This window comes from Camellia sinensis, chromosome 6 (assembly GCF_055761805.1).
Source record: "Camellia sinensis isolate YWXY chromosome 6, ASM5576180v1, whole genome shotgun sequence".
Taxonomy (NCBI): domain Eukaryota; kingdom Viridiplantae; phylum Streptophyta; class Magnoliopsida; order Ericales; family Theaceae; genus Camellia; species Camellia sinensis.
Window position 1 is genome coordinate 105,172,163 of NC_138966.1, and position 27,869 is coordinate 105,200,031.

The following is a 27,869-nucleotide window of genomic DNA, read 5'->3' on the forward strand; positions in this document are numbered from 1 at the left end:
TTGTGTGTCATTGGTGAAAGTTTAGAAACCCACGCAGTTAGGTGTCAATCTTTCCAGTTAGTACCGGTAAAATGTCATTGATAGTGCTTGTATAGCCTACTGGCAGACACGTACCTATAGATTCTAGTATTGTGTATCCACTGCCATGTTTTCTAATTTAAAAAGTATTGTTTTATGAATTGATTTATAATCATAGCATTGCATTGTTTTGAAGGAGAAAAGTGTAACGTTTTGGTAAATGACATGCATATGCATTAACCGTATGACTTTGTTAAGCATCATACATTGTGTTCAAGTATTCTCTACTAAGCTTTAACTCAACCTATATGGAAACCAACTTTCAGGTGGTAATGGTATGCCTCTACCAATGATTTATATAGTAATTCTGGTTTAAACACGACCCATTGATGTTTTGGATCTGGATTTTATTATTTTATATGATTGTTCATGTCTTATTTCTCCTTATTCTTCATTGAGTTTGGTTATTAGAGTGTTTTGGTTGCGTTTGGAACAGGTCAGGAGTTAGTTTTTCAAAATGGTTTCTGCCCAGATTTTAGCTTCTTCGCTCAAGCGACACTTCTTGCGCTCGAGCAGTCTTTGAGAACTCTCAGTACTTTTGTAGGCCTGGAGAGATACTAAGAGTTGGCATTCTACACTCGAACGGTACTTCTTGCACTCGAGTGGTGTTGGCTCAAGTAGTCTTTGTTGAGTTCAAGCGATATCTGTTTAGAGATATCTGTTTTGGGCTATCAGTGGTAAATAGCTATGATTGTTTTAGAATTTGCATGAGAACTAGGAGAATTGAAACTATTTTCTCATCTATTTGCATTGGGCATTGTTCCATATTAACACATTGAAAATGTTAATTGTTTTGAGAAAAAAAATAAATACTTGGTGAATCTAGGTAGGGGTGTGGTTATGATATTAAGTTGGTCTATTTCCTTGGTGAAAGACTAGAATCCCACGCAGATAGGTGTCAAGTCTTCCTGTTAATACCAGTAAAAGAGACAAATAGGTAGTACCTGTATAGTCTACTTGCAAACACGTACCTAGAGATTCACAAAATTTTATTCATAGTCTTGTTTTCTATTAAAAAGGAAACGTTTAATGAATTGTGATATAAACCTGACATTGCATGGCTTTGGAAAGAGATATAAATGTTCCTTATGAGCATTGCATACGCATTCACATTATGACTTTGTTACGATTCATAAACCGTGTTGTAATATCTCTACTAGGTTTTGACTCACCCTATGTGGAAAACTATTTTCAGGTACTGATGATATGTCTCTGCCAAGGCAATAGGTTAGGAGGACTTAGAGCAAGAGCTTTATTCTGTTTACTTGTGTAATTATTTTTGTACAAGCTTAAGACTTTATCTATATTGAGTTTAAAACTCACTTTTGTTGTAATCAAGTACCGTCTTGGAAAATTGTAGCCATTAGGGCATTATCTCATTTGTTTATGTTCATCCTATTTCCTTATCATGTAATATATGTTATAGATTCAGGGTTAGACTTGTGAATGTATATCTGCATATGTTACTCTTTTGTACAAGTAATTAGAATTAATGGAGGATAATTATTTTATCATGTGTTGTTATTCAACTAATATGATGTATCATTTATTGTCATTTATTTTGGGACATTACAATTTAGCTTCGGAGGATTTTGGAACTGAAAGCTTATTGTTTTTCTTTTATTGTAAATATTTTTTACCCTCAGCCATTTTAGTTTTTGGGCTTAGCCCACTTTTGTATTAACCAAGTATCGTCTTGGAAATATGTAGTCATTAAGGCATGAATTTATCGATATTTCCTTTCATTTTTATTTTAGAGCTAAGTGTCACATGCTATGGATTCAGAATTTAAGGTTTATGAATGTATAAAGCTTGTGGTACCTTTTGTAATGTTTACTAGAGAATTAATAAAAGACTACTACCTTATTAGTTTTCCTTATATATAGTGTATATTATGAATTATTTTGTTGTTACATTTTGGGGGCGTCACACCATCTCTTAATATCTAAATCATTTTATTTCAAATTTTATTAATCCAAACACGACATTACACAACATGACATTTCCTCTGGTTTTATATCAAATCAAACGACATACTAAAGAAAATGATTTTTTGTTTGGTGAAATAACCCATTGACTCGTGGAAAAAAAATTACAGCTTAATGATAAATTTACAAATTTTAATTATTAAAGTTATCAATTTTTCATTAGTATGTAATTCTTTTTAACTCTATCGAGGTGGTTAACAACTCCACTGGTCCCAAGCCCGGTAGCCGACAGCCAACACGTGAAAAAGCCGTCCGAATCCCTTATAAAAATGAATCCTACTTTGAATCGATTATATGCTAGGTCGTTCCCCTCAAGTGACGCGTTGCGCCTGCCTCTAGGTGTTTCGAAAAATGAGCAAGGGGCGCTGTATCGATGCCTGGGTTCGGTGAAAAATAAGCAAATGTTCCCGCATTTTTCTGGACGAGCGCGGGTAAAGAAGCTACTCCAAGACTATAGGTTTAGGATAGCCACTTGGAATATAGGAACTTTAACTAGTAAGATGATGGAATTGAAATATGTTATGATTAGGAGGAGAGTTAGTATAGCATGCGTATAAGAAACTAAGTGGACAGGTGAGAAAGCTAGGGAAATTGAGGATATTGGTTTTAAACTGTATTATAGTGGTAAGGATCGACACAAGAATGAGGTAGGAATCATAGCTGCCAAGGGTCTTGTGGAAAATGTAGTGACTGTCATTAGGAAAGGGGATAGAATTATGTTAGTTAACTAGTTATTTGAGGGAATTTAGTGAACGTTATTAATGTATACGCCCCTCAAATAGGATTAGATAATCAGACTAAAAGGGATTTTTGGAAGCGAATGGATGAGATCTTACAGGAGATACCCGTAGAAGAAAACCTAGTTATAAGTGGAGATTTCAATGGCCACGGTGACATAGATAAACTAGGATGAAAGGGTACATGGTGGATACAGTTTTTGTGATAGAAATGATGTTGGAGAGAGTATCTTAGATTTGACATTGGCTTTTGACCTGGTAGCGACCAATACTATGTATAAAAAGAGGGAGGAACATTTGATAACCTTTAAGAGTGGGTCAGTTAAGAGCCAAATAGATTACTTTTTAGTGAGAAAAGTGGACCACCTAAAATACAATGATTGTAAGGTGATTCTTGGAGAGTGCCTAGCCTCTCAACATAGGATTTTGGTCCTAGATTTATGTTTTAAAAGGCAATACCAAGCTAGGAAAGATGACAGGCGTTGTAGGACGAGATAGTGGGATCTCAAAGGGGATAAACTAGAAATATTTAAGAATAGAATAGATAAGGAATGTGCTTGGAACTTGGAAGATGATACTAACACTATATGGAACTCGATGGCCAATTGTATGAGAAGAATCTCAAGGGAAGTGCTTGGAGAGTCGAAAGGAATGAGACCTGGCTCTAGAGAAACTTGGTGGTAGATGGAAGATGTTCAAGCGGTCGTTAAGGTAAAAAATGAGTGCTTTAAAAAGTGACAGAAGGATAGAACTGAGAAAAACATTAAGTGCTATAAATTGGCTAATAAGGAGGTCAAACAAGTAGTGATAGAGGCTAAGTTAAATGGTTATGATGACATATACACTAGACTAGATAGTAAGGATGGAGAGAAAAGGGTATACAAACTTGCTAAGATATGAGAAAGGAAAACAAGAGATTTTAATCAAGTTAAGTGCATTAAGAGTGAGGATTCTAAGGTATCGGTGAAGGATGAAGAAATTGAGGAGAGATGGAAGAACTATTTTGAGAAACTATTAAATGAGTAACATGGAAGTACGCCAATAAGGGAAGAAATAGCCAGTAATACGATAAACCAAGACTACAGGTTCTATCGCAGGATTAGGAAATTTGAAGTAGATATTGCACTTAAGAATATGAAATCATATAAGGATTTAGGACCCGATAATATCCCTATTGAAGCTTGGAAGTGTTTGGGTAAAAAAGGGTTGCTTGGTTGACTAGGTTGTTTAGCAAAATTTTGTTGACTATGAATATGCCAGATGAGTGGAGAAAGAGTATTTTAGTGCCAATCTATAAGAATAAAGGAGATGTCCAGAATTGCAACAACTATAGAGGAATCAAGATAATGTGTCATATGATGAAAGTGTGGGAGAGGGTGATGGAACGCCGATTGTGAGATATAACAGAGGTGTCAGAGAATCAATTTGGATTTATGCTTGGCAGGTCAATAATGAAAGCAATCTATTAGTTGAGGAGAGTAATAGAAAATTATAGGGAAAAGAAAAAAGACATTCATATGGTGTTTATCGACCTTGAGAAAGCATATGATAGAGTGTCTCGGGATATAATATGGTGGGTGTTAAAGAAGAAATAGGTGACAAAAGGTTACATTGATGTGATTATGGACATGTATGAAAGGGTGGTGACCACTATTAGATCACCTGCTGAAGAGATAAATGAATTTCCTATCACTATAAGGTTACACCAAAGATCTACCTTAAGTCCTTATCTTTTTGCGTTAGTTATGGATGAGTTGACGAGAAATATTCAAGATGACATGGCATGGTGTATGCTTTTTGCAGATGATATCGTGCTAGTGGATGAGACTAGAGAAAGAGTTAACACAAAGTTGGGAAAAAAAAACACTTGAGTTTAAAGGATTCCTGATAAGCAGAACTAAGATAGAGTACATGAAGTGTAAATTTAGTAACAGTAACAATGAAAACAGAGGAGAAGTGAAGGTTGAGAACCAAGAACTGCCTAAGAGTGAACATTTTCATTATTTAGGCTCGATTATCACAACAGCAGGGGAGATTGATGCGGATATGGCCCATAAGATTAAGGCGAGATGGCTTAAGTGGAAAAGTGCATATGGGGTACTGTGCGATAAACAAATACCCACTAAACTAAAAGGTAAGTTCTATAGAATGACTATTAGACCAACGATGTTGTATGGGACGGAGTGTTGGGCAACCATGAAACATGTCGATAAGATGAGTGTTGCTGAGATAAGGATGCTAAAGTAGACGTGTGGCAAAACTAGACAAGACAAAATTAGGAATAAATGTATTTGGGAATGGGTAGGAGTAACACCGATAGAAGTTAAGTTGAGAGAGAATCGATTGGGATGGTTTGGTCATATTCAACAGAGACCAATAGAGGCAGTAGTGAAGAGATACGATATAGTGACGGTAGATGGAAGTGTTGGGGGACCGGCTAGGCCTAGATTAACGTTGGCTAGCTTTATAAATAGAGATATGAATCTACTTAATTTAACTAATGAAATGGCCTTTGATAGAGTCGCGTGGAGAAAGATGATTAACCGACCCCATTTAATGAGACTTAAGACTTGGTTTGGTTTGGTTTGGTTATGTAATTATTTTTAAAAGCCGAAGCTTATTTTTAATTTTTCTTTTTTTTTTCTCTTTTTAAAATCTGTCCACTCAAATTGACTAGGACGGTCCTTTTGTGAGGCCAAAAAAAATCAAGGGGGAATTACTGTCCAGTGGAACCAAAAAAAAAAAAATATATATATATATATATATGTGAATTGCAAGTCATTTTTGTGATAAAACGCAAGTAAAGAGCTGTGGGGGTGCAAGTCATGTTTATGTAAATAAATAAATAAATAAATAAAATTGTCCCACTAAAATGTAATTCCCAAAAAATCAATAGACTACAGAAAGACACTACAACAAAATGCATCTTTGGTGACCAAAATTGGCGACTAAAAAAAATTTAGTCGCCAAAAGTTGTAGAAATGGTGACTAAAAATTTTTTTAGTCGGCAAAAGTAAAATATTTAGCTACTAATTTTTTTTAGTCGGGGTATATTGTTTATTGGCAACTAAAAAAAAAAATTAGTCGCCAAAAATGCCAGAAATTGGCGACAAAAAAAAAATTTAGTCGCCGTAGGTAGAGATTTGGCTACTAAAACGCTTTAGTCGCCAATTGGAAAATAAAAAATTATTTTTTACCTTTGGCGGCTAAAATTAGTTGATTTTTAGCGACGAAAAATAATTTTAGTCGCCGTAGGTAGAGATTTGGCTACTAAAACGCTTTAGTCGCCGATTGGAATAGAAAAAATTATTTTTTACCTTTAGCGACCAAAATTTTAGTAGCCAAAAGTTTATGTTCAGTGACAAAAAATAATTTTAGTCGCCAAAGAACTAAAATTATTGGAGGGAGATATTTTAAATAGTTTGGAGGGATTTATGAAATACTTTCAATGACTAAAAACTTTTAGTCGCCAATGGTGTAATATATATATATATATATATATTTTGTTTCCAACCACAAACTAGCGTCTCTTCTCTCTTTCTTCAGCAATTCTCCCTCTACCTCTCATTCTCACCACCGACTGTCACTACCACTGTCGCTAGCCACCGTCCATCCCCACCGTCGCACGTCGCCACCGCCATCGCCGAAATCACCACCAACACTGCCGCAAATCATAGGTTTGTCACTGTCGCGTTGGGTCCTCTCCCTCGTTGTCGATCTGGGTCTCTCTCTCTGTGTCGAGCCACTCCCTCTCTCTCTGTTTCTCTCTCTCTCTCTCTCTTTCTTCCTTCCCCTATTTCCCCATTTCTCACATTTCATCTAGGGTTTAGTTTTGTGTTAATTTTGTGTTGATTTCGATAATGGGTTTGGTTTGATAATGGGTTTTGTCTACTCTGAATTACCAATTCAACTAATTTTAATTCATATTTCATATTTTATTGATGATTAGATAATTGGGAAAACACGAAATGTTGATAGCTTCTAGTAACTGATTGGTTAGCATATTGCATGAAATTGAATATACATTTCTGTCACATTTTCTGGTTCTGTCTGATGTGTTCTGAGTCATTTGATCAGAAAAAAAAATGTAGTTGTAGACACCCCATTTTTGACCGACCTTAAGACTCAGACGTCACCGATTGAGCGCTCGGTGACAGTGTATGTTGTGCTCGTTTCGAGTTTCCAGAGTTTCGGCTGAGAGCCTTGCCTCTGAGCCTCTAACTCTTTGTGCTTTGACTCGGTTTGTGAACCAAGTCTGGTTTTCCTTGCCTAAGGGAGGGAGAGGTCTCGTAGACCACTTTTTGTGGTCGTAGGCCACTTTTCCCATTTGGAGACTAGTTTTCGATTTTTGGAGCCTTCGGCTGCGCGCCTTGTCTCGAGATCGCTCAACGTTCTCCGTTTGGCGTGGATTTTGGAACAAACCTTGTTTCCTCGGTCTAGAGGGACATTGTGGTCCGGGAGACAACTTTTGTGATCGTATGCCACTTTTGATGCTCAGCAGCTGGTTTTCGGGGCTCCCGGTCGCGCGTCTTGCCTCCCGAACCCTCATCATGCATCCGTTTTGGTTTGTCTTGGGTACAAACCTTACTTTCCTTGTTTGGGAAGTGGTACAAGGGTGGGAGACCACTTTTTCTCCTTGGAGACCACTTTTCTCCCCGCTAGCCGGTTTTCTGGTCGGGAAAATGGTTTACTTGGTCTTTGGGCCACATTTACTGGTCTCCCACCCCACCATTGGCTTGCTTTCAGCGTGGAGACCACCAATTCCCCTTGCCGCCCACTTTTTTACCTGGGAGACCACTTTGGGTGGTCGGCAGACCACCAAAAGTAGCAGGCCGACCACCTTTTCTGGTCGGCAGCTTTCCTTCTATTTTGTCAGACTGAATGGATGCCAGTTGTGCCAGCTGGAGGGCACAGACTGTATCCTCCATACGCGTGTATGGAGGGATTGCATTCAAGTTTTAGCTTCTTGAGGAAGCTTTAACTTTGTTCCTCTATAAGAGAGGCTCTCCCTCTCCATGGCAAAGGTTCGGAAAGTTTGTTGAAGGCATAGGTATATATCCCTCTCTTTCTCACTCTATATTGGTGTTTTGCTTCACACTTGTGCACACAACCTCATAGCCAAACACTCTTACCTTGTTACTGAGTTGATGGAGGGTCTTGAGAGGGCTCAAGAGTTGGTTTTTGGTTCAAAAAATCTGCTGGTTTTGCTGAGCTTCAAGGGTAACCTCTTTCCTCCCTTTTAAGCTTTGTTTTGGTCACTCTCTTAGCCATACTTGCATGCTTATTTGAGCTTTGTTTTCAACTAAAGAAGGCTTCATTTTTGAGCACTTAACATGTTTGTTTAAGGTTTCTTGGGTGCTGAGGGTCTCCTACCCTCTTGCATGCCTTGTTTGACCTTGTTTTGTGCCATGCCTTAGGGCCTTTGAGCTAATCCTTGCTTCGCCTTTTAGCCACTAAAATCTAGTGGATTTTCAGTGGTTGGCATGTGGTTTTGAGGTCCTAAATCAGAGAGGGGTGACCCTCTCTCTTTTTGTCTTGTTTACTTGCATTTTTGGCCTATCAAAGGAGCATACATTTTCATACTTTCAAGGCTTCATTCAGGCACTTTTTGGTGACTTTTAGGGCCTACCTAGACTCTGTCCATGGTTGGTTTGGTCACCCTTGGCATGCTTCTCATATGTGTAGTGTATTTCCATTTATGGCTCATCAAGGTAGCATGTCAATCTAGCATGTTTTAGCTCCATTTCAGTGTTTTTTTGGTCATCATTTGACATGTCGTGGCTCTATTTTTGGCTGGTTTGGTAACCTCTCACATGCCCCATATGCTTGTAGTGTAAATCTTGTTTACTAGCTTGGTTCGCATGATATTTTGGCTCTTTATTCTAGCACATTTTGGCTTTGCTCCAACATGGTTTTGTTCATATTTTGGGCTGCCTTAGCTCTATTTTGAGGCCTCTTGGTCGAATGATGCTTGCCATGCATGCTTGTTCCGTAATAGCCTTGACTAGCTTTGAGTTTTGAGGTCTCTTCCATGCTTAACTTGAGATATTTGCATGTTTTAGCATCATTGGGAATGTTATTTCAGAGCATGTAGGGCTGCTATACTTTCATATTTTCCACTCTTTAAGTGCTCTTTAGAGTTATGCTTTTATGCCCTATTTGTGAGCCATTGCATGAACCCCATTTTTGTGCCTTTCAAAGCCATCATCCCAACTCATTTTGCTACTATTTTGGCCTGCATAAGGTTTGTTTGGGGTTGGTTTGGTCATTTGAGCATTGTCTTGCATGCCTCTAGTGTAATACACCTCACTAGCTTCGATGCTTGAGCCTTTCAACATGCATTACGTGAGTTGTTTGTGTGATTCGAAGTCATTTTGTATGCCATTTCAATGCTGGAACACATGCCATTGTACTCCATGTTTCATCTTTTCAATGCTCTTGGAGAGTTGTATTTTGTGCCTTAGGCTTGGGCCATTGCATTATACATGTTTGTGTGTGTTTTGGTGCCTTGATTTCATCATCAATGGCCGCTGATTTGGACATAGCTGAGGCCTATTCATTTCGGTTTAAGTCCATTACGCATTGAGTATGTCATGTAGTTCGTAGCATTGAGCATGCAATGTTGTTACATGATTGATCATTGCACTTGTGCATGCCATTTTCATTGCATTATGTATGTTGGTTACCACGTGCATTGTGTATGTTAGTGTCATGAGCGTTGTGTATGCCATATAGTTCATAGCATCGTGTATGCTAGTTTGCATGTTTGCATGATCATCCCTTGCATGCTTGCATGTCCAAGTTGTGTTGCATTAAGTTGCATGATTGAGTCGCATTGTGCATGCCATGTTTGTTGCATTGTGTCTGGAATAGGCGTTAGTCCAAACACGGGAAACGAGGGATGTTTCATACTCGAAGTGATGAAACGTACCTCAATTCCCGGTCGTCGACACTCTTGACGATACATGACGGAGTTCTAGGCTTTAGGTGTTTGTATGTGCATTCATTCCATATTGAGTTGCGCAATTTGGCCCCTTAACCATCATGCATCGAGATGCGTGATTGGTTGCCCAAGGGTCGAAACCTACACTCCCTTGAGCTTATGTAATGATAGGGAGGGTGGTCGCGCATACATGTGTTGCAAATACTTTGCCATGCCCCTTTCTTACCCTCTGTTGCAGAAAACCAAAAACCAGCAGCAAAAACTGGTCGGCCGACCAGATAAAGTGGCTGGCCGATCACTTTTTCTGGTTTTCACCACAAAAAGTGGTCGGCAGGTGGTCTCCAAGGCCAATATTTGGTTGGCAGCATCCCTACAGATTCCCAAGGTAGAGTTTCATCTCTCTGGAGCTTGGTGCAAGTTTCTGAGATCAATTGCAAACAGAGGCAAATCAGGGCGTCGCGAGGGATTTCCGAACAAGGCGACTCGAGCATGCATACATCCTTTCTCATCCAAAGCAGAGCTGAGGCAGCCTACATCATATAGTTTATATGCTTATTTAATTGCTAACTTAGCTAATTTGTTAATTAGTTAGAGTTGTGTAATAATTGGCTGTAGTTCGTTATTCATTTCGTTGTGTAATAACTAGTTTAATTAGATTAGCTTAGATTAGCTAGTTAGCTTGTTATTTGGACCCTCCGTCGAGAGGGCGAATTTTGTAATAAGTGTGCGTGTGTGTGATGCATGTCTTCCAACCCCCACTTCTTTCTCCCTTTTATTTACCAGCTTACGATGGTTAGTTTTAGGGCATGTTTTAATTAGCATCCTTATGTTCGCATGTTTGCATTCATTCATCTATCTTGCATGCACCGGGCTTGCCGTATCATACTAACTGCATTGTATTTCAATCCCAAGTTGAATACATGTTATCTGTAGCATCTCATATGCCATCTTAGAATAGCCGAGTCTATCTTAGTTGCCTTTTGCATGTGTTGTATTAGCCATCTTAACATGAACTAGGATCATGCATTGATTACTAACTAGTTCCTATTTTGGCTCGAAGTACTCGGTGAGTGTTTATGCTTTAGCATCCTTGTATGTGTGTGAGTGACTGCCATGATAGCATGCTTACCATGAAGCTATGTGATATAACTGCCTGAATGCCTGTGGGTGAAGGTTGGATTACTTAAATTGGAACAATTCATTGATTGCGAGTTTTAAGCCCACTTGAGAGTGGCAAAACACCATATTTTCTAAAGCCTACTTGAGGGTGGCAAAATCTGCATTTTAGCCTACTTGCGAGAAGCAAACCGCTTTAAAAAATGAGATGTTTTATTCCAACTTAGGCGATCCAGTCTATACTTGTATGCTGTGCACATCACATAGTAATTCTAGTTTAATAACCAGAATAAGAGCGCATGTGTTTTCAAAACAAGATATCATGTTAGTAAAGGCCGATCTTTGATCGGGCGAGCGGGGGTGCTCATTGCATGACCTTCTCTTCTCGTATCCAAGTTCCCGAGCCGAGGCAACTTTGGTGATAACGGACACATGGCCTTAGGCACGAGTCAGGGTTTCCTAAATTTTCCAAAATAAAAAATTTAGGTGGCGACTCTGTATTTGGCAAAGCAGTCCATGTTTGGCACTTCTTTCTAAAAATCAATTTTTCAAAACGATTTGCCGGATTTGGACTCTTTGGTGATTTATCGATCTTGCATTGCACTTTGTGAGATCAGATTAAGAACCGTGACATTGAGTCCGAGCTATAATGAGCCCAATGAACAAAACGGGATTTTCCCGGGACGTTCGGACGCGTCTACAGTAGTAACATGTTGAACATACAACTCCTTGCTACCTGTTAATTTATTTATTTTTTCCTCTGTTGGATTCTACAACCTAAACATTTTGGTTATGAGTTCTTTAACTGAGTTAAGAAGTATCCATTTGAAATTTGTTGTAAGAGTTACTGCAAACATGTTGGGAGGGTTAGACTTCTCCTATTGACTTATAATGAAAATTTCAAGCTTTGTTTTCATTATTTTCCCTAGTCCTGTTAGAGATTTGGTTGATGATCAGAAGAAGCACAAGGCAAACCTTGTCTTCACTTTCTTTGTGATTTTCTATTACAATGAAGTACTTTAGCATATGCCTAAAGTTTTGTCCTCTTCTAGTGTGGCATAAATTTATGCTCCTACCATCCTGCAAAGATTATCCTTCATTCGTGTTTTGACTGTCCTGTTGTGTTGTTTGTTATAAGAATTCTAAGACATGAATTCCTGCTTGCCACAATAGACCTTATCATACTATTGATTAGGAATCTAATCGAAAAATGAAAAAAAAAAAAATCTAATTATTTGAGTAATTGTAAGAATGTGAATGTATTGATGAATTCAAACAAGGGTGACTGCTCTAGGAAACCACAAATAATGAGGAATGATATTGGAGAACTAGTCTTAAAGAGGCAAGGTGTGAATGCAGTACTTGCATCTCCTTATAATATGAACATCTTCCAAAGGTTTGCTCCCTTTTCTGTTCATAATGAAAAACCAGCAGTTAAAATTAGGCAATTATCTTTTCTAGTCTATTAGCATGCTAAATGGTAGAATCTGTTGCAGCTCTTACTGTCTGCATTTCTCTGTTGGAACAACAATCCAAGTTCGGGAATGCTTTGGAAATTCTTTCTGGGAAATTAGGATCACTTATAATGATTGATGTCTATGATACTGCTTAACATTCAATACATCTAAATTGTTTTTAAATCATATAAGCTTGATTTAAATGATGTTAATAAGGTAGACAAGAATGGTAAAGTCATATAGGTTATTGATTGTGAATAGAAAGAATAGGATGATCTGTTGCATTTTCTTTCCTAAGATTTAATAGAGATAGAATAGGAGAAAGAAAAAGAAATTCTGGAAGTTCAATGGGGAAAAAGCCGAAGATATTTGTAGTGGGTTTCTCTCAATTGATCTATGTTTGGTCCTGTATCATTGTCATAAGGAACCATTACTTGTCAAAGCTTAATGAATAGTTTCAGGGTTATGATGCATGGCTGTAATTTCCATGGCATTGGTTCTTGATTTTGAATGTTTGGTTGCACCTTCAGTTTGAGTAGATTATACATGAAAATTGATTTTTTGGGGGTTTCTTTACAGCATTTTTTGATTGGAAGGTGGTTTGGAACTCTTCACAGAACTTCTACAACGTTTTCTTAACAACATACACATATTACTTGAAATGGCAAAGGTATGCATTTCAGTGAAGCTAAGCTTGTTATGTTTGCCAAAGAAGTTTAGACTTTGCTACCATTTTGTACTCAAGGCTGAATGATTTATGTTTTGTCCTTTGCTTTTGTACTGAAATATGTAGGCCACTTCTATGTTCTCTCATGATATCATTCTTTTTTTTATTATTATTATAAATATTCTAAAGTTCTTAATTTTTGATATTTAGAATATAGCTTAGTTGCATCAAGAACCTAATATATGGAGTTTCAAGGTATCCCGAACAGCTATAATTTTGATATTGATGTTTCTGATGTATGTTTTTACGGCGGTCATAATTTTTGTTTGCTCATCCCTTTGATTTTGATCCTTTAACAGTTCTCATTGCCTTGTGAATGCAAACAGTTAAGAGAGGTAGTGTTGACTGGGAAAACAGCATCAAGGTTGGCCAAAATGGGGTTTGATAATTCATTTGATTTTAATTTAATGATTTTAGATTTGTATTACATCTAATACCAAATTGTACACTCGTTCCCTTTATATGAATGGATTAGTAGAACTTAAACGTGTTTAATTATGTAATTATTAGGTTAATAAAATAATAATAATAACACTAAATAAATTTTTTGGTGACTAAATGTTTAGTAGCCAAAAAAGCAAAATAAAACTTATTGGCTACTAAAAATTTAGTAGCCAAAAACAAACCAAAGATTTTATGGCGACTAAAAATTTAGTAGTAAAAAATATATGAGACTTTAGGCGACTAAATAGTTTAGTAGCTAAAAAAAAAATATGAAAATTAATTTTTTTTGGCAACTAAATATTTGGTAGCTAATAATAAATGATACTTTGGGCGACTAAAAGTTTTAGTCGCTGAAAATGAAAATTAATTTTATTTAAAACTTTTGGCGACTAAATATTTAGTCGCCAATTTATGACTTTTGGCTACTAAAAAGTATTTAGTCACCAATACCTCGTATTTTTCCCTACTAAAACATTAGTATCCGTTTATAGGACTTTTGGCGACTAAATTGTTTTTAGTCGCCAAAACCTTCCCCGACCGTTTTTCCACGACAAATCTAGCCACCAAAATATTTAGTCGGGAAAAGGCTTCGGCGACTAAAAACCTTACTTTTAGCGACTAAAACTTTAGTCACCAAAAGTGCATTTTAGTAGGTGTTTTATTTTTGTTTGTTAGTTTCTTGTCAACCAAATGTGCTTGTTTGTTTTGGGTGCTTGCCTTCTCGTTTTTCACTTTGTTTATTGTTCATGCTTCTTTAGAATTAAAAAACTCATGAAAATGAGGGGTTTGTTGTGCAGATGTGAGCAGCAATAGTAGAGTAGTTTGCACTCTCCGAATCTCTCTGTATTTATTTCATTTTCTTGTATATTTTATTTCATGTTTATAGTAATAATTATGTTGTTATTTTAAATATAAGGTAAATTATATTGATTTTTTAAAAAAATTATAAAAAAAATACAATAAGTTTCACATAATTAAATTAATTTTTTTTTAATGAGATTAAATGGTCTGAAATGTACGCAGATGGTACAAAAATATAAATTTAAACTATGTAAAGTATATATTTTCATGTAAAAAAGGTGATAACATCATTTTTTTCCCAGTCATATAACTAACAAATTATTGATGAAAAATGGATTAAGTATTATATGAATTAAAATCTCAAAAAAGTTCAATGTAATTATATCAAAGGTATAAAACTTATTGTATTTTCTCCAAACCTTTAAAGAGGTCAGTGTAATTTACTCTTAAATATATTATGATAAAATTTTCAAATTTAATTATAAAATTTCATATTTAAATAATTATTTATAAATTTAAACTATTCTATTTAAATAATTAATGCTTAAATTATTTTATTTTAAATTCAACATGGTGTCAGTAAAATGTATTTACTAACAAGTGAAAAATAATATAAATATTAATAATTAATATTTTTTATTAATTTATAATTTTTTTTTTTTTTTGCACTCTCACACTGTCATGTAATTGTCCCTTCGTTTTATATCAAACCAAACTGGCTAAAGAAAATAAATTTCTTTTCTTTTTAAAAATCAGCTAATGAGTAGACGTTCAAGAAAATCCAATGGGAAAATTAGCTATAAATGGTACCATAAAAAATATATTACAAAATCATGAAAAAATTTATGTCCAATTATTAATGTATATAAATTTTATCAATTATTTGTAATTTTTTTTTTAAACATACACCAAATTAAAATTCTCCCAAATCAAATAGACTTCTCATCAATTGCCAAAAGGAAGTGGGAAACGAGACCATGGTGGTCATTGTAGTATGACCGCTATACCAAGACCGAAATTTTAAAAAAATCAACTTTGCCACCACCTTGTTTGGGATCTATGATTTTTAGTTAAAAATTTAAAAAATCCTTATAAGTTGTCATATTATTTTTTTTCTATATATTTTTTTTGTAAAAAGTCAAAAATCTAACAAAAATAGTCAATTGCTAAACGAGCCCGGCCACATTTGACAATTTGCTATTTTTAGTTTAAAAGTTAAAAGTTACTAAAAAGTCAAAAAATTAATAAATTATATTAAAAAAAAAGTTAAGGATTTTCTTTTCTCTTTATTTTTGTACTTTTTTTGTAAAAATTTATAAAATCATCCCAAACATACTATTTTTTTACCTCATATTTTAACCAAAAGGTCAAACTAAGTTATCACATCACTCTCTCTATTTTTTACACATCTTTTATAAAAAAATCAAAAAATTAATTAAACTAGCCAATTCTCAAACGAATTCTAAAATAACATATTCCCAAACGAGACGTATTCCTTACTTTTCAAACCACCTCATTACCCAATCACAAAAAAAAATTGAGAAAAAAAAAAAGTCATTTTAATTGTTCAAATTTGCATGGCAATGGCAATGGCAATGGCAATGAATGTCACTCAACTCTTGATTTGATGTGTAGTTTATTTCTCACTTTACCAATTTATATGTAATTATAATTTATGTTGTAATTATTAATTTCTATATTTTAAGTGAAGTGTCTCTTTAACTTTCCCAGTTTTAATTTAAATCTCATATTTTCAGTTTTGTTACAATATTGTCACTCTAACATGCGCCATTAACATTGTGCATGAAAAATAAATAAATAAATAACACTTGCAAAACTAGAGAAATCAAAGTGGAACTTTTTAAAAAAAAATATATAGTGCCCGCCAATATAATTTATTCATTACTTCAACTATTCTTATAATTTCTTTTGAATTCCAATTTAGTCTATTTAATTTTGCACATGGTCTTTTTTGTTTAAAATTCTAATAGTAACTAATAGTGGGATCATGTTACAACAAAATTCGAAGTGTAGGATTCAAATTAAAATTAGACGGATCAAAGTGAAATTTCACTAAAACTAGAAGGATCAACAGTTTAATTGTACCCTAAAAAAATTGGATAGATCACTTGTATTTGTCATTCAGCTTCATAATATTTGGCAAATTCATAAACATAGTTAAAAAAAACCTTGTCACGGGATTGAGGCTGATAAATTGCGTTCAAGTATACTATTAGCCTGGTCAAATTTCATTTATCAATACTTCATTCACTACTAGAAAATTGACTTTTTGCGTCTAGTTTTTTGCGACTGTTTGATTAGCCGTGGCAAAAAAAAAAAAAAAAACGCGACAGCATGATGAAACGCAAGTAGGAAGTAAAAGGTTCCTATTTTTCATTTATTTGCGCCCTTTGGTTTTGCCCTAGCAGGCTCACTCGACTCTCTCTCTCATTCTTGCTTTCTATCTCGCTCTTGCTCTCGCTCTCTCTCTCGCTCATGTACCCATCGTTGTCTGAAGGACTCCATCAGTATGAATCTCTCCCTCGATCTCTCAATCTCTCTATTTCTGTCTCGATCTCTCTTTCTCTCTTGAACTCTCAATCTCTCTTTCGTACAATCTTGCTCTCTCTGTATCTGTGTACATATCTCGCTGCAATTTGCTTGATTCATCGCAGAGAAACCCTATCTCTACTAGTAGACCGCATTGAAAAGGTCTCTTGGAGTTCTCAAATGCAGCAGAGTAAGCTCACCTATCACGCATTGTGTACAAATTAGGTACCAACTCTCTTCAAATTTCCTCTGTTTTTTGTTTTGATTTGTTTCATATTTGTACTTAATCTGGTTTTGTATCTGAGAGTTCCTTTGTTTTTATTTTTTGCACTATAATAATACATTTTTTTGTTGGTTTGTTCTCATTTGAGTTTGAAACTGTGTTTGATCTGGTTTTGTAGATCAGATTTCTTTGGTTTATTGTGATTAATTTAGTTATCTTTTGCTCATCAAATTGATATGACAATCTTACGATTGCAGTTCTTTGTAATTTTATCTAGCGTTAGTCAAATGAAGTTTTCTATGGTTTTTCTTGCAGGTGATTGCAAATTCAATCTCACTATTAAATCCATTTGATGTTATCAAACTTTTAGACTCACTGATATCTATAATCCATCTGATGTCTCTGTAATCCAGCTCTCTTCTCTGCTCTTCGGTACTCTCTCTTTCTCTCTCTCTCTCTCTCTCTCTCTATATATATATATATATCCATGTAATGTATAACTATATACATACATACATTCCATTTCTATGTCCATCAAACGAATCAGATTACTCTGAGACGACGAGTACAGTATTATCTACTGTACAATCGGTATCGAGCAAGCTTTTTTTAACTGCGAGAAATCTCTCTTTGTATGCTTGACTAAGCAATCTCGATGATTGTGAATTTTTTGAATCACGTGATTAACATGAGTTTTGTGATTTTACTTATTATCGTCCATTCTTCCACGATTCAATCATCATGTTTTGTAAATTCTTCGACTACAATGTGAATTGTCTTTGTGATTGAACTCTCAAGTCTTGACTTAACTGTGCATTGAAGAAAATTGGTCTGGTAATTTGAGTTACTTGTCAAAAATAAAAAATAGTAAATAGGATGGAATCAAGAATTCTCTGAATTAGGTAATTTGAAAGGCTATTTTTTGTTTGTTTGTTTTTTTTCCCCCCTCCCTTTGATGATTTTAAAATGTTACATGGCTTGGAGGCACTTAGATTGTACTTAGACTGTGTATGAAATAGAGCTTCTTCTCATTATAAGTGACTTCAATCGGGATAAAATTTATGTGACAATAGTTTTATATATATGCATCTATCTTTTTTCTTCATGTTTTCTAATGGATGGTTGTTAAGATTACTAATAAAAGTTTATGCAAACAATTTGAATTTTGGCTTGATGAATTTGATTGGCTATACTTTGGCACTTCTTCACTTCATCTACTCCTTAAGATGTAGGTCCTTTATGATTGCTGGTAGTTCTAAATTTTGATTTTCAGCTAACCGAGCTCCGACTATTCGATATGTTTCTTGCTGGAAGTACCTTGATCTCATTGATAATGAGTGGGCCAAATAATTCAATCGGGTAGGTAGCTGAACCATACCACATAGTTCTAAAAGAATGAAAGTTGCAAGAAAGGCAGCAGCAATATACTAGAAAGAACTTTTTCAATATTGCCCCTATGCAATCCATTGTATAGATGTTGGGACGTGTGGACACTAAGATAGAATAGACCTGCTAATAAAGATGACGAGTGGTTATTCCTCTCATGAGGTTATTCCTCATCCAGTCCTATGATTTGTTGATGTTCCTAGATACAAGTTTTGCACAACTCCTCCAACATCTCTCAGACCCCCAACCCCAAAAAATAAATGAAGTAAGCTGCATGATCTCAAAATTCATTTCACCATTTTCAAATTCATACAAAGAAAAATTGCAGTTATGCCTCATACTCTCTAAGTAAATGAACAAGTTCTCACTTTATGGCATTAGACTCCATGATTATTAGTAAATGGTTAGAAGTTGCTCACAAGAAAGTTATTCTAAATAATAGTAGAAATGTAAAAGAAAAAAGAGAAATGTGCAGTTGACAACTTAGGACTGATTGATGCTGTATTAATTCGTGAAAGAAGATTTGCTTTATTAGTCAGGAGGAACAAAATGTGTAATTGATGCTTTATGAATTTAGTAATTAATGAGGATTTTGAAATAATAAATTATGTTTGGTTGCCCAGAGGGTTGAAAACTTAACACAAGTTTGCTTTTGGAATCACATTATTCTTGTCCCGGGACATAATAATCATAATAATAGTGATGATGTGGAAGTTAGTGTATTTTTGCTTTTACCTAGATGAGTTGGGGATTGTACCCTACTGAATTCTATTTTACCTTTATAGTATCTATTTTTGTCTCATTATTTTCAAAATTTTAAGTTTGCATACTAGTTTTTCAATTTTCAGGGACAATTTACAACTTTTAAGGCAGCGATATTACTATGCCACATGGAAAGCTGATGGAACACGATATATGATGCTAATTACTTGGGATGGGTGTTACGTGATTGATAGAAATTTTTGTTTCCAAAAGGTTGAGTTGCGGTTTCCTTGCAAAAGCACAAATAAGGTAATCGTGCAATATGCCATATTCATATTCTCTATCCTAAGAATGTTTTTGGTTTCCAAATAAATCAATTAATTCATTAAATTAAAAAAATTGTTAGATGGCCTTTTTCATGTATGTTGTTTGTTGTCAGGGTATATTTGAGAAGACGCACCACTATACATTACTTGATGGAGAGATGGTAATTGACATTGAGCCAAAGACGCAAAAGCAGGAGAGAAGATACCTTATTTATGATCTGATAGCAATTAACCAAGTGTTTATTATGGAGGTTAGACATATCATATATGGTGGCTATACCAATTGAAAAGGCTATTCTACTTGTATAATGTAGTTTTACTCCCATATATTATTAAATTGCAAGTATCTGTTGATTACATGTTGATGTGGAGTTCTACTCCATGCTAGAACATAGGCATGTGGTCTGCAACAGGTGGATCCATCATTCATTCTCAAAGAGTAGTTCAGTTAGTCTTTTTGACTTTTTTTTTTTTGTTTTGTTTGTTTTTTCCCATAAGTCTTTTCGTAAAAGCAGTTTTCACCTCACTGCTGCTTATCTTAGAATAGTTAGCCTTCTCTGAAATGTAAAAGTACGCATTGAAGTTTTTAAACAATGTCAGGTGTCTATAGGCTATAAAGACTTAACAGTTGGTCCTTTAGTATTATTTCCCTGATAACTTCTCTCTAAACTCCGCAGAATCTCATAGTAGGTTAATGTGTGGTTGTATGTTCCTGTTTTCTTTTTTCTTCTTTTTTCCCCCTCCTTTTCTTATTTGGTTCTAAATTGTCTGGTGGTGAATAATTTGGTCTTTGAACATCATTACAGCGACCATTCAGTGAACGGTGGATTATACTTGAAAATGAAGTGATCTGTGGAAGATGAAGATTTATTTCATTACTTTCTGCACTCAATGATTACATTATAGTAGAGATGATATTTATAACTAACACACACTAACTAACTAATTCACTAACAAACACTTCTAACTAATTAACAAACTTTACAACTGTTACAGATATTATAATGAGAACTGCTATCAATATAGGACTGTGATAGACAACATATCAATGCTGATTCTGATGCAGTAGGGAGCTGCTGTGACTGATGAGTAAACTATTGAGATGCCGTTGAGCTACTGCTGTGACTGATGAGGCTTGGAATGAGTGAACTAATGAAGCTTGGACTGAGGGAACTGTGGAAATGCAGAGTCAGTTACAGAGGCAGTTACAGATGGAATCTTATCATGATCAAACCTCGAAACAGTGAGCGTGACTTTTTGTACAAGAGCAGAAATCCATACTACAGATACGACTTGGAGTCATTCAGGGTATGAAAGGGGGAACAAGAGATCATTAACTGCCCTCAATTCTATTTTCAATCATTGCATTCTTTTCTTTTATTGATTATTTATTTTGCTTTGTCAGGTGAGGAGAAAGGATTTTTATTTGCTGTCTACAGTTACTAAGCTTTTAAAGGAATTTATTCCAAGACTTTCACATACAGCAGATGGTCTTATATTCCAGGTTCTTAAGGATTATTTTTTGGTAGCTTTATTAAAAAAATAAATCTGGAACTTTAAATATAATATGATACTGTTCAAACAATGTGATTTTTGCATTCTTTTACTTTTGAAATATCAGTTACAAACACGGGAATGTTCAGTGCATAGGAAATGTGTGTCAAGAAAAGTGATTTTGCACTATTTTATTTTGGAAATATTAATTACTATGCACAAGAACATATTCAGGTGATATTATGTGTTTGAAAATAGAAAAATACTCCATACCCATCCCCCCCCCCAACCCAAAACCCAAAATGATGTGGCGAACAATAAAATGTTTTACTTTGGAAATTCCCAATTGCTTTGTCAAAAGAATATTGCAACATAGTTAGTTGATAGTATGTATTTGAAAAATGTGATTTATTGATGAGATCACACAGCGTGTGACACAAGACGTTGAGTCTAGGTTTACTACGATGATCAAGAACCTAACGGCACGTGTTTTGTTCTTAGAGTCATAGGGTATGGCTGGGAGTATGAGCTTGAGAGAGGTGCAATACTTACAAATTGACGAATTTTACGTTTTTATCAATTTGCATATATACATATGGAAATTATTAACACATTATACTAACATATTGTAGGTGTCAGATGCATCTAGTGGGCAGCAAGCTTCAAAAGAAAATGAATAGGTATGCCACTCTACTATATTTCTGCATGTATTTATGATATTTGCTGTGTATGAAGTTCATGAAGGATATCACTATATTTCCCCATGTATTATGTCGTATTAGGTCTGAAATTTATCCCTAGAGCATATCATATGGACCAAATCTGGTACTGCAAATGGGCTTTCTTCAGACTGTAATCTGATTCAATTGCAAATGGGTTTTCTTCAGGGACATCATTTACCTAGAAAGCAAGTAGCATGCATATGCATAAAGGGTATATCATTTGCTGTGGAATGAGTTCAGACAATCATTGTCTTGATCCATACATTTTAATGAGTAGTTATAATTATCTGAGTACAGGTTGTCACACAATGGAATTTTAATTTATATCACAATTTTTTCTTTGTTATGCTAGAATCTTATTCAAAATACGAATGAGATAAGACTGGAGTTATAATCCTTTATTTTTTAGGGGCTTGGCTCATCTAAATGACACCTCAAGAGGCCTTGAAAATTTGATTGGGCTGCAGGCCTATGAACCGAATACCAAGAGAGAGCCAAGTTCTGTATGCTGATTGACCCAAAAAATAGTGGCCATGTTTACTGAAAATTTGATTCCAAAAGTGATAGCAATAGGCACTATTGTTAGTCTATACAATATTTTAGTGCAGCTGCCTTTATCCCCATCAATGGTAACACAGACTTCTTGCCTAACATGAAATCAAAGCCTTTTGAATTTGTTGCTTTTTAAACTTGGTTGCATCTATAAGTCTTTGTTTAATTGCCACTTGCAGATTGAGTTCAGCTGTGGTGATTCATGACCATCATTTACTATACTAACACTTGTTCCACATTTGGACTTCATACATTTTACAGCTTAGCTATTATCAAATTTAACATTAAATTTTTTCGATCCATCTAAGTAGCAAAATTCAAATTCCCTTATTGATCAATTACTAGAAGCGGGTCAAATTCAAGAATGATTGTCTTGATGATGGTCATACCAGTAGTTATTTAATTTTTTTTTCCCTTTTGTTTATTTATTTTTATTTTTTGACAACTCCACTAGTACCTGTCACGTGCTAGTAAAATTCTATAGACAAATTTTAGATTAGCCAGATATTTATACATTCTAGCGAAGCTATATACATACCTTGACAGCTGCACATTAGCTTATGTAATTTTAGTTATAGTATGCATTTGAGATTCTACTCTTACGTGCTATATTGACAGGAAGTTCCTTAGCTTTTAGGTTGATAACTTGGAATTTCTGAGGGAAATGAGGATCAACCCAATAAAGGTTGGTTTTTTTAATTTGGCACTAGATTACACTAGTAGTTCTATTATACATATTATAGTTCCCGCAATCCCTCTTGTTTCACTTGTTTTGTTCTGATAACCAGAATTTTGGTTATATTTTCTAGTCTTTCTTATGTTCATCTGACATAGAATAATTATGTGTGTGCTTGCTTACACATGCACATGCACATGCGCTCCAAAAATTAACCCCATGAATCTGGAAGGACTTCTGCTCTCACCTTTATAGTGAAATAATTCATCTTTGTTGCTTGTGACATTTTGGTTGGCATTAATTATAGGTTGCCAAAGCATTAGGGGAAGTGTTTGCTGAAAATATCTTGATGAATATGGGTGCAAGGTGTTATGCCAGTTCATTGATAGAGTGGAGAAACACCCGAGCAAGAAAATTGATGAGAAGATTGGCCAGTTCTGGATTGTATTTTTTTCATAAAAGAACTTTTTTCAAGTTTTTAGTTGTAATAACTTTTACATGTAGCTCAAATTTTGAGACTCAAATAGAATGTTCAATAAAACTATAATGCTATACTGTCTGAATTCTTGTCATTGTTATTCCTAGAGTGCTTAACGCTACACTTTCATTTATTTATTTTTGTTTTTATTTTTAATTTTTTGCGACGGTAACAAGATGGTCGCCAAAGATCATGTTAGTGTTTTTCTTTGTTTTTTGCGACGGCAAAATAGCGGTCGTCATAAGTAGTTTAGGTGGTCGCAAATAATTTGCGACCGTTGTTTTGCCGTCGCAAAAAGTATTTGCCACCCCCATATTCGCGACCCCATTTGCTGTCGCATGGGCCGTCGCAAAAAGTCTTTTGCGACTGTTTTTTATTATTTGCGACGGTTTATAGCGGTCGCAAAAAGTGATTTTTTTAGTAGTGATTCATGGATGAAAAACGCAGTAATTTGGACATAAAGTTATTCTAGTCTAACATTATAATTTAGAGTAATTGCAATTAATTAAATATAATTTTATCATAATCTTTGTTTTGCTACTTCCCCCATAGTTTTGGTGACTGTGACTTATGAACCAGTACATGTACATGTACATTAATGAGATTCAGTATTACCTTGTTGCAGCTCATCTTGGCTTCTGCTACAATAAGAGGAGTCTCTCTATTTTCCCTAGTAAATGATTGTGATTAACAGATAACAGAAGTGAAAACAATTTGTAATTGTTTAATTACTACGGCATGGCATCGTTCGTCTTTAAAATTCTTTCTTTTCTCTGCTTCAATGTACTTTTACTTGTATGAATATGCCTTGAGATTCTCGTATTTTGCTATTTTAGTAGGCTATTTTAGTTTTTGGCTATTTTAGGAGACTAAATTTTTTGTGTTTGGGAAGATAGTTGGATTTTTTTTATGGTTGGATGTGATATTTGTAAAAGAAAAAATGAAATGATTATGGATTTAATGTGACATTTTGTTTTATTGGTTATTTTAATCTATTTTGTCTTTTAGTACTATTTTAACCCAAAAAAACTAAAAAAAAATTTTCCCAAACACCCCCATATATGTCGTGTTTCTAACCAATGCACACAGAAAAAATTTGCAAGTGGGGCAATGCTAACTCACCTTTATTAGGTAATTGAGAGATAAATGATGACGAATCTAATATATTTTTGCAATTTCTTATTTGTCAGCAGCACCATAAGCAATGCCACATGATATACCCACACCGGGACTACCTACAAAAATATCATGTGACATTACTTACGTGGTGATTCAATAAATGATAAATCATAATATAATACACACTAGTTAAATTTTTTACTATGCCACTAATTAAGAGTATCATATCAATAATGTCATACAATATTCTGGAACCAGTATGTCACGTCTCACTTTTTATTATCCGAATAACATTACCATATCCATTAACATAAATTCATTTCCATTAAGAACATGCGGAACCATACATGCATTACATCCATAAATAAGTAAAAGTCCTCTCAATTGTACATATATGGAATACAACAGGAATTAAATTTAAACGAAATGTCCATAGGTTTACATCTATACATTAAAAGTAAAGGTTTAACCCTTTTACAACAATGGTGTTCCACCAACAAGTATAGACCCGTGGCCTAGAATTAAGGAAGATCACCGATCTTGAATCATCTCTCTACTTGCACTTGAAAAATGATTAGTAACGTGGGATGAACATAAAGTCCGGTAGAGATTCCAACATGATCCTAAACAATAACAAGATACTGATATCTATGAACATGAATGCACCATGACGTACAATATAAATAATGTGACAGTTTAATATTCAAAATATACTTATGTAAATACATTTTCTCCAAAAACATCCATTTGAACATCACAATGTGTAAAACCATTTGTTTTCTTTCCCATTTATCCAATTTAGTCCAAAAGTATTCTTTCACAACACAATTTTGTTTCTTTAAACCTCTACGTTAACATAAAAGAATTATGTCTTCACTTTTGTTTTGAAAACACATTCACATATACGAGTCATAACACAATCCCATAACAGGATACCAAGAAACATACATTTCTAAATATAAATATTAAACGTAATACATACTTCCATTTTCACTGGCCTACAATGCGGATGGCAAATAACACAACCCACATAACACATAATGCTTTATTGGCCTCACCTGGAGGGAAACGACCCCAAGGTCACACTTTACCGAGTGCAAACCGGAACGAAGAGGAACCTATCTCAAGGCGCCATGCTTTACTGGCCTCTCGGAGAGAAACAGACCTCAATTTCACACTTTATCAGGCACAAACCGAAAATGAGAGGAACCTTTGTCAAGACGCCATGCTTTACCAGCTTAACTGAAGAGAAATGGAGTTCAAACAATATCAGAACAAACTAGACACATAAATGTTACGCTACTGTAATACATACACATAATCTATTCAATAACAACAGTGCCATCCTCCACCAATGACCAAGGACAAAACCTCTAACAGTTAGATACAAGATTCTTATGAACTAAATTCCACAACAAAATCCACAATTCCAAAACGTTAAAATTTTCAATGAAATCATTTCACCATTAACCATTTTCCCTTTTCGTTTCATAGAAGTGACACCACTTCATTTTGTTTTCAAAATCAAACTCGTTGTTGCAAATCCTCAACACTTCCAATCTTTAACCATTTTTTCTTTTTCTTTAACAATATCCAAATTGTTCTACACAACAACGTACTAGCACAATGCAACAATAACCAAACAAATACAATTAATTCATCTTTAGCAACAAAGACACTAATTTATTCACATGACACATAGCTCACCCATTATCCAACTTTACCCATTTTATAATATTAAACACTTAATAACAAATTAGGAATTTTCGCCACAATCAACATAGACATAATCAACTACCTCCCAACAAACCAAATCACCCTACAATCATACAATTCCAACTCCCAAAACTCAAGCCCCAAGTCCCCTTTTAATGCTTTTGGAAAATCCCTTAACAAATATATTTTAAATGCAATAAAAATTACCAAATGTCTATCTATAAAGAGGTATTGAAGAGGAGTAAAAGAATCCTACGTCTTGAAGTGAAGAGGAGATAATCCAAAAATTCACCGGCGACAAAATGACGATCCGCTCAGATTAAATGAAAGCCCTCGTCGAGCTCTACGTTTTGGTATATGGAACTAGGGGCCAAAGATGTTAATCAAGGTTAAAGAGCTTGACAACTCAAAAATAACGAAAAAAGAGAAAAGAGAGGGTGTAAAGTGAAGAGATTTACTCAAAAAGTGACTTTTAAAGATCTGATTCTGGACAGACCGCTCGAGCAGTCAAAAGTGCGCTTGAGCGGTGAATCGAGACTTGCAATATCTCAGACAATTTTGAAAAACAAAGTAGAAGGCTCTATGAACCGCTCAAGTTGTGAAACTTGCACTTGACCGAACTATGCACACAACACAGATTCGCAAACTTCACACGGGCATAACTCTCTAGTCCAGACTCTATTTAAGGTCATTCTTATGTCTAAATTGAAGGCCCATAAATAAGATTTCCAATGGTTCTAGCCTCATATCAAGATTCAAAATATGGAAAGAGAAAATAATAAAATAAAATAAAAGGTGTAGACTACTTAGTAAAAGCTATTAAAATTTGGAATTTTTAATCCAATCTTGCCCAACCAGAGTGCTACAAAGCAATTAGGAACCAACTCTCAATCTTGTCTAGCAACCACCCCAACTCTAATACAAATAGGTTGGAGAGAAAACCTAGGAAGCACATATACGGATACAAGATATAAATACGATACGGTATAGATAGAATGATATGACGAAACCTAAAAAAATATAATACGGATACAGTTAGGATACGTTTATTAAAAATATATTTTAAAAAAATTATTGGTAGTGAGTTATACATAAACTCAAGAATGTTGAGAGGCCACATTTTAAGTTTATAATACAAAATACTAACCTTTAAGAATTAGATATTAATTTAACGCAATAACTTGTTTATTTCATTTTAATATCAAGTTTAATATGTTTATATTACAATAATAGAACGATCCACAATTTGTTCTTATGCTTTTCCCTTTAGTACTAATAAAAATATTATATTCAAGTTTACTTATTTATTTATAATTTATAATTTTATGATTGATATATTCTCTTATTAATTCTTACTTTCTAAGTAATTATAAAAAAGTTGCATAAAATAATAAAAATACATCAATTTAACATAGTCATTACTTTAACTCTCACTATTTTTTTCTTATCAAATAACTAAATAAAGTATTAGAAGTAAGAACTCAGAAGCTAATAAATGTCAACATCAATTATAGAATTCTTGAGTTTTCCAACTATATTGAATTAGGGAAAAAAAAGAGTCCACACTCTAATGTACAACCCAACAACTTTTACCTCAATAGAAAATTTGTTGTTTTCCCACAATTTTGCCAACC

General features: G+C 34.6%; 1 protein-coding gene across 2 annotated transcripts; it reads left to right on the forward strand.

Annotated features, from left to right (window-relative positions):
- Positions 1-16,910: 16,910 nt before the first annotated feature.
- LOC145788744 (mRNA-capping enzyme subunit alpha-like) lies at positions 16,911-20,358 on the forward strand. Of its 2 annotated transcripts, XR_014331746.1 has the most exons (4): positions 16,911-17,066; positions 17,380-17,496; positions 19,299-19,461; positions 19,592-19,612. XR_014331746.1 is itself a non-coding variant. In XM_082873101.1 (3 exons), exons 1-3 carry the CDS (start codon positions 18,711-18,713, stop codon positions 19,763-19,765), a joined length of 342 nt encoding a protein of 113 aa, XP_082729227.1. In that variant the 5' UTR covers positions 18,601-18,710; the 3' UTR covers positions 19,766-20,358. The 2 variants fall into 2 exon arrangements, 1 of the variants encoding a protein (XP_082729227.1); XM_082873101.1 differs by lacking the exons at positions 16,911-17,066; positions 17,380-17,496 and adding an exon at positions 18,601-18,715 and having other exon boundaries at positions 19,592-20,358.
- The last annotated feature ends 7,511 nt before the right edge of the window (positions 20,359-27,869 follow it).

What these genes read in the sequence shown, in the direction of transcription:
- LOC145788744 (XM_082873101.1), top strand. An exon ending in CTTGCAAAAGCACAAATAAG is followed by an intron (nt 19,462 to 19,591) that starts GTAATCGTGCAA and finishes GTTTGTTGTCAG; the next exon opens with GGTATATTTGAGAAGACGCA.